At 53.7% G+C, this 7,711-nt stretch overlaps 1 protein-coding gene across 1 annotated transcript; it reads right to left on the bottom strand.

The window, feature by feature from the left end:
- Nucleotides 1-459: 459 nt before the first annotated feature.
- On the bottom strand, nt 460-5,719 carry HIPK4 (homeodomain interacting protein kinase 4). The gene is made up of 2 exons (XM_054009774.1): nt 3,785-5,719; nt 460-940 (listed from the first exon to the last, which is right to left on the bottom strand). Exons 1-2 carry the CDS (start codon nt 5,456-5,458, stop codon nt 764-766), a joined length of 1,851 nt encoding a protein of 616 aa, XP_053865749.1. The 5' UTR covers nt 5,459-5,719; the 3' UTR covers nt 460-763.
- Nucleotides 5,720-7,711: the final 1,992 nt, after the last annotated feature.

Genomic DNA, 7,711 nt, shown 5'->3' on the forward strand with positions numbered 1-7,711 from the left:
GGTGGGGCGGGGTGGATGTGGGGGGGGCTGGACCCTCTCCTGGGGGTGGGGCAGGGTGGATGTGGCGGGGGGGCTGGACCCTCGCCTGGGGGTGGGGCGGGGTGGATGTGGGGGGGGGGGGCTGGACCCTCTCCTGGGGGTGGGTGGATGTCGGGGGGGGGAGGCTGGACCCTCTCCTGGGGGTGGGGCGGGGTAGATGTGGGGGGGGGCCTGGACCCTCTCCTGGGGGTGGGGCGGGGTGGATGTGGGGGGGCTGGGCCTGGGCCGGCTTCACCTAGGGTCATGTCGGGATGGATGGATGCCACGGGGCGGGGTGGACGGGTGCTGGTCTCTGGGCCGGCCTTGCTGGGGACAGGGTGTGGAGAGAGACGTGAGATAAGGGGGCTGGGGCGCTGGTTTCCATCCCATAACAATATACATTCAGCTGTCTACCACTGATAAATCATTTATTGAGACAGAAAGGAGCCGACCCCAGGGTGCCACCCACATGCCCCCGGCTGCCTGCTATCCCCATGCAGGAGTAGCCTTGGCCTTCCCTTAGATGGACTGCCTGCCCTGGTATGGCACCGCGGCCCAGCCCAGTGGCCACGGGGCAATCCGGGTTTGATACTAGTCAATAATAGGGAGGTAGCTTTGGGTTTCATGAGTAAACGGCGTTGAGGCGGGAACAGTCTATAATTTAATGGCTACAAATGACTCTGCAAAGGGTGGGGTGTGGGGTGTGCCTCCGCCTGGCCTGGCCCTCCTGCGGGCTGCCCCGGGCTCAGTGGTGGCTCGCGATGTGCTGCAGGTAGGGCTGGAGCCTGTTCGGCGTGTGGTGGAGCGTGCTCTTGATGTGAGCTCTCTCCCCGCTCCTCTCAATCAGCCAGTCATCACCGCCCAGCCATGTGCTGGCGCTGGGCAGCTGTGGCTCGGGGTCGGGCAGCTCCGTCTGGGCTCTCTGCGGGCAAGAGAAGGGCATGAGAAATAGAGGCTTGAGAGGGACACCAGGCAAAAAAACTGACCTTGCTACTGAGACTGGAGAGCAAGGTGGCTGCTTGGGGCTCCGGCCTTGTCTAAATAGGGCATTCCAGCTTCTGGTGTAGCTGCACTAAACCCCTAGATCCTCAGAGCTCCAGAGCTCCATTGAGTGCGATACAGCTTTGCCTGTTCACACACGCTGAGGATTTGGACGCTAACACAGCCAGGCAAACCCCAAGGTAGACAAGCCCATTGTCTCAGGGACAGGGCAGCCCAGAGTTCTCTGACTCAGCTGTTTCCCAGGGTCGGAATAGTTTCTTTTCACAGGAGGCCATATAGCACCCAACAGCCCCATTTGAATGAACGTTAATTAGCATCTGTATCTCCAGTAGGGACAAAGAAAGCTTTGGCCAGGCCACCAATCAGGACAAAGAGGAGGGAAGGAGGTAGTCCCTGATCAGCCAGACAAGACTCTCAAGAGCGCGTCATCTGCGGGGTAAGCTTCGAAATAACATTTTGGGTTAAATGAAGCTTTTCCCAGCCTCCCTGTTGTTGTCGCATCTCTGGCTATGGTTCAGCTGTCCTTAAATACTAATAATGAACAACCCAACTGACATCAGAAACTGCAGGGGCACTATGTGAGTGCAGAGGTAACCACAGCATGGAAGATGGGTTTTCTACAACATGACTCATGGCCACTGTCTTTTTTGATAGGGAAGCAGATCTTTGGCTGATGGGACCAGTCGTATCCATCAAAGATCAGGCAGGGAGGCTGGAATTGGTTTTGTACGCAAACAGCCAATCAATCAATCAATCAATCATAATCATACATTTGCCGCAGAGCCTGGCATGCTGATGAGTTACCATCACAGTCCGTCTCTGGGCAGAGTTTGGGCAATCCTGGTTTAAGGTGCAGCAGCTTAGACATGAACAATCTTAGACCCTGATCCTGCAACCAAGTCCAAACAGGTTGACACCAACCTAGTTGAGTCAGAGGGGCTCCATGCAGGCACAAGGCTCTGCCAATGCTAATTCCATTGCAGGATCCAGGTTTTATTTGGCCCTGATCCTGCAAAGACACTTGTGCTTAGCTTCAAGTACGGGAGGGGTCCCGTTAAAGCATAAAGTGAAGCATGTGCCCAAGTCTTTGCAGAACTGGGCCCTTAGATTGTAAGTCCCTTGGGCAGGGACCTTTCTTCAGTGTCTTTTCTGTGTTAAGTGCAGGGCACTTGTGGGCATTGTAGAATAAATAATATTAACAATCATGGGGTCCTGAGCTCGGTTGAGGGCCCTAGACACTACCACAGTGCACATCACAAATAATAAGACTTCTGTTTTAGGGCAGAAGCCAAGGCTTAAATACCCCTATGCTTTAGAAGTACACCGTGTCTCCAGGACTGATTGCTCCGCCTGCTAGCCTCAGTCTGACCCAGAGCAATCACTGAACATGCCCTCACCCCAAAACTCCCATCAAAACTAACCAGCTTTCTGAGGAACTTCTGCCCTCAACCCTCCTGGGAATGTCTGATCTTTGGTTGCACACAGAATTGGGTTGAGGTTGAGTTTGTCTGCCTGTTGGCCTGTCAGACCATCAGCACAGATCTGCCTTCCTCTTCGAGTAGGTGCAATGCCTAACACAATGGGCCTTCAGTCTATGTTGACACTTCTTGGCACTATGTGATGATAATAATTAATAATTGGGATGGTATCTAAACAATGAATAAGAAGAATGAGATATCTACTGGCAGCTAGGTGATCGGTGTAGATAGATAGATAGATAGAAGGGGTGGATGGGGATAGATAGATAGAAGGGGTGGATGGGGTTAGATAGATAGAGGGGGTGTATGGGGTTAGTTAGATGGATAGAGGGGGTGTATAGGGTTAGATAGATAGAGGAGGTTTATATGGGGTTGGATAGATAGATAGATAGATAGAGGGGGTGTATGGGGATAGATAGATAGAGGGGGGTTTATATGGGGTTGGATAGATAGATAGATAGATAGAGGGGGTGTATGGGGATAGATAGAGGGGGTTTATATGGGGTTGGATAGATAGATAGATAGATAGAGGGGGCGTATGGGGATAGATTAGATAGAGGAGGTTTATATGGGGTTGGATAGATAGATAGAGGGGGTGTATGGGGATAGATAGATAGATAGATAGATAGATGAGGTTTATATGGGGTTGGATAGATAGATAGATAGAGGGGGTGTATGGGGATAGATTAGATAGAGGAGGTTTATATGGGGTTGGATAGATAGATAGAGGGGGTGTATGGGGATAGATAGATAGATAGATGAGGTTTATATGGGATTGGAGAGATAGATAGATAGATAGATAGATAGAGGGGGTGTATGGGGATAGATAGATTAGATAGACAGAGGAGGTTTATATGGGGTTTGATAGATAGATTAGATAGATAGAGGGGGTGTATGGGGATAGATTAGATAGAGGAAGTTTATATGGGGTTGGATAGATCAACCCCCACAAAGGGGAAGGTCAGCTAGTGGTCCCTTAGGGTCAGACTATATTAGGCGCTTCACTCCCATGCAATCAAAGGGAGTTAGGTGTCTACCTTTGAGGAGCTGGGTCTTGGCCCATGCCTTGTTTTGTTGTGGGAATATCAAGGTAGATCCCTGTATCTACCGTGCTCAAGGATCTACCTTGTAGATCTTCCTTATAGGTCCAGGTAGATCCTTGTAGATCTCTGGTTTATCTGTAAAGCCCTGGTGCAAACCCTATCTCAGCTGACCCCAAGAAGGGTGACTCCTAATAATGAAACAATACAGCTCCTGCCCAGCCGAAATGGACCTGTCCCTGATACCTTAGTGGTGGGAGAAAGTGGATGTCTCTGATCGTCCAGGCTGCTTGGCTCTGGGAGGGAGGAGGCAACAGGGGAGATGCCAACATTGCTTTCATTTTCCCATCTGACGGTATCCCCAGGAGATTGCTGTCCCAGTAGGATCAAGTTCCCAAAAGTGGGGTCGGACTTGGTGTGACGAGGGTGCTTGCGGTGTTTGGAGCTGCCATGCCGGCTCCCGTAATAGGCCTGGATCGGCTCCTGATGCTGCTCGTGGTTTAACCGGGGGTTCTGGTAAGTGGCTTTGTGCACTCCCATGTGGCCCAGGGTCATGCCAGCCACTTCAGCAGGAATGGAGGACTCAGACGCTCCCATCCTGGTGCCTTCCCCTAACAAGTTCATGGCAGCCTCCCTGCCTGGCTCGGCGATGCTCAGATCGTCCATCTGGTCGATGGTCCTCTGGACGCTGGAGAGGCCAGGGACGTCATGCACATGCTCCTCCTCCTTGAAATACTCCTGTGCTGGGTAGAAGGTGTCTTCTTCCATGGCGCTGCAAAAAGCCACTTCCTGCTTGTCCTTGCTCTTCCGCTTGATGGACTCCTGGAAGCCCCGCAGGCAGAGCTGGTAGTACTGGGTGAGTTCATAGCTCAGTCTAAGCAGCTGCATGGAGATAAAAGGGTGCTTCAGGGCTGCACTTGGCGTGATCCTCTCATGCGAGTCCCAGGTCAGCATCCTCTTGATCAACTCCACCATGCTTCTCAGGTCGAAGTACTCAGCCAGGACTTCATTGTCTGGGTAGATCATCTTGTGGATGTTCACTGACTCCATCTGTTCCAGGGACTTGAGAACATACTTCCTCCTCTCCACAGATTTTACCTTGGTCTCTGCTAAGTACTCGGATGAGGATTTCAGCTGCCATTGGGTTACCAGTTCAGCATGTTGGTTTCTCTTGAAGAAGTGGTGAGCTTTCCTGGCTACATTGAGCAGGCTGTGCTTGGGCATCCCTTGGGTCTCGCAGATGTACCTGATCTGGTCATACTCATTGTTCCCAGGGTAAAGGGGCCAGCCTAAGTGCAGCTCTGCCATAATGCAGCCCAGAGACCACACGTCCACCTTCTCACAGAAAGGTAGGCCCAGCAAGATCTCCGGTGCCCGGTAGAACCGGGATTGGATGTATGGCTCCTTGACGTAGCGCACCTCATTGAAGATGCTGGCTGACCCAAAGTCAATCACTTTGACTCGGAAAGGGTACCTCGTTTGGTCAACCAGCATTATGTTCTCAGGTTTCAGATCCGTGTGGATGATGGAAAGCTCTTTCAGCTTGGCCAGGGCTTTGAGCACCTGGGCGGTCACTGTCCGGATGTGCTTGACCGGCAGAGGAGAGAAATTGTTCTCCTTCTGAAAGTCAAATAGATTTTGCTCCAAGAGCTCAAAGACCAAGTAGAACTTCATCTCGTCATGGAAGAACTTGTGGAACTGGATAATGTGTGACTCCTCCGAGTCCACCCCCGCCATGGTCTGCAGCAGCTTCAGTTCATTTTTAATGATCCTGCGCCGATAGGCATCATTCTTCAGAATTTTGATGGCCACCATCTCCCCCGTATTCCTCCGCCAGCTCTTCACTACTTCCCCAAAGGTGCCTTTCCCCAAAATTTCGATGACGTCAAAACATTCATTGCCCGACTCGATTGTTACCATGTTCTGTTCTTAACTGCCCCCTCTCCGTTGGGCTGATCTCAGAAACACAGGGGCAACTGGCCTCTTGCAAAAGAATGCTCCACCTCCCTGGAGCAAAGAGAATCCCCTGCTGCCCTTCAGTGGAACCGGGGCTGATGCAACAGTGCCCGTCATTCCAAAGTTGCCAGGCCGAGAAAGTTCTATTGTGGGGGGGAAGAAGTTACTCCAGTTTTACACCCGCAGAACCCCATTATGCCAGTGTAAAGCTGGAGTAGTGCACTGGGAAACCCGGCCCACATTGCCCAGCAAAAACCAAATGCCTCATTCTCATTTACACTGACTCCCCTTTGCACCACTCTGGCAGTGCAAAGGAGCCTTGCAAGCGGGTGTAAATTACCTTACAATGCAAATCAGGGGGCCTGTGTTTCTCCGTCCGAGGGCCACCCTAGAATGGGGGTTCTCAGCGCCAGTAACTGCTGTGCTGTATCATAGGTCCAGGCTGCAAGTGCCATGAACATGGACAGAAGAGCAAAGTCCAACCTGTGGGCAAATCCTTCCACACAAGCCTGCACTGGGGCGTGAGCGTGGCTGGCCTTTCAGGTCATATGTGAAAGGCTCACCGATAGTATCAGGAACAGAGGAGTTCCCATAGAGCAGCTCAGAACCACTGGTCCAGTGACTCCTTTGTCCCACCCCAGCAATACTAGAGCAGGACCACTGTGCTTGGGTCTCCCTGCGGAGCAGACAGTTGCCCCTACCTGGGTTAGCTTGCTGGCGTCCTGCCTCCCCAGTTCACATCGCCTGAGTCCAGACGCCTTTGCCTGCCGCTTTGGTGGGAAGCAGCAAAGATCCATGAGCCACCCTGGGGTGGGGCTGACCCTGGCAGCAAGGACTTTGTGACAGCCCCTTAGCTCAGTTTGTATCACAGCCCCACAGTTTAACCCATACAGCTAGGGTGCCAACTCCACTGTTCGGTTCTGAACACCCCGGGGTGCTGGGATCTGGGGTTTTACGTTCCATTGGAATGCTGAGTCCATCCCACCATGCCCCGAACCTTCATCCCAACCCCCAAGTTACCCCTTTTTCCTCCTCTCCCCGCTCCCCCCCCCCAACCTGCCTGGGACATGGGACGCAGAGACCCCCTAAGAATGAAGAGAAAAGCTGTACTCACCTGCAGCCACCTCCTCAGCGTGCAGAGCCTCTGGTCCAGCTCCCTCCCGCCCTGCTGCGCCATCCCAGGCACCGCTCTGCTCCTGCAGCCCCAGTCCCAGGCCTGGGCCCTGGCTGCTACGCAGAGGTGCTAGGCAGGCAGACACACAATGGTTGCGTGTGGATGTTGTCCCTTTACATCTGAAAAACGGGCATTAAAAAATCATCATTTGGGGTTTTCACCCCCACAGTCCCTTGCACTTGCCTTAAAGAGACATGCCTAAGCAGCGTGTATGTCTCTGGCATTCGATAGCTGTGTATACCGTTCCCCCGCCTCCGGTGCTGCAGTGCCCATCACCGCTTAGCCTGGGCTAGCTGCGGCTTTCGGGCGCGAGGTAAAGCTGTGTTAGCGGCGCTGAGGCGTTACCTGAGCCAGTTCCACCCTGTTAAAGGCCTTGGCTGCAAACAGTCGGTAGCCAGTGTGGTCATGTCATACCATCACATCCTAGCCTACACCTTATTGAGCCAGCCTTTCCCGCGCCCCATCTGGCTCGCTGCCGCTCACACGCCTGCGGCCCTGGTGTAAGTGACCTCGGGAGCTCCGGGCAGATTGCCAAGCTACAGCGCCAACGAGTGGGGTCCGAGTCTCCAAATGGCTCAGCTGGTCTCAAAACTGCCTCTTCATCGGTGCCCAGTGGGGGCTCAGCCTGTCGGGCCCCTGGCACTTCTCCATCTGTGGGGCCTGCTTCTCCCCACACTGAGCCTCCCTCTGAGCAGTGCAGCCACCTTCCCGATGCCGGGGAGGAGAGTCGATTTTCAAACCCCTCTGTCCCTGCCTTTGGCCACCAGAGGGTGCCCCGAGCCTTGGTAAGTGGCATGGAAACCTGGACACTGGCAGTTTGTTTTGGCTTATCTAGGGCTGGCGCTAGCCCACTCCAGGGCTCCTGTCCCTCCTCCCTGGCTTGCAACACTTCAGCACCAGGCGCCCTTCTCACCCCCAGCCTGAACTTCCGCACCGGGGCAAACAGGCTACGAGGTAGGACAGGTGAGTGACCCAGCCCAGCCCTGACGGCGCTTGCGATCTGGCAGGCGTGCAGCAGAGGGGAGAGGGCTGCTCTACTAATG

This window comes from Malaclemys terrapin, chromosome 20 (genome assembly GCF_027887155.1).
Source record: "Malaclemys terrapin pileata isolate rMalTer1 chromosome 20, rMalTer1.hap1, whole genome shotgun sequence".
In the NCBI taxonomy this organism is placed as follows: Eukaryota; Metazoa; Chordata; order Testudines; family Emydidae; genus Malaclemys; species Malaclemys terrapin.

Excerpts from the sequence above, each read along its gene's own strand:
- HIPK4 (XM_054009774.1), bottom strand. The coding sequence starts at position 5,458 with ATGGTAACAATCGAGTCGGGCAATGAATGTTTTGACGTCATCGAAATT. Across the intron at positions 941-3,784 it reads CACTTTCTCCCACCACTAAG|AGAGCCCAGACGGAGCTGCC; the intron begins GTATCAGGGACA and ends TCTTGCCCGCAG.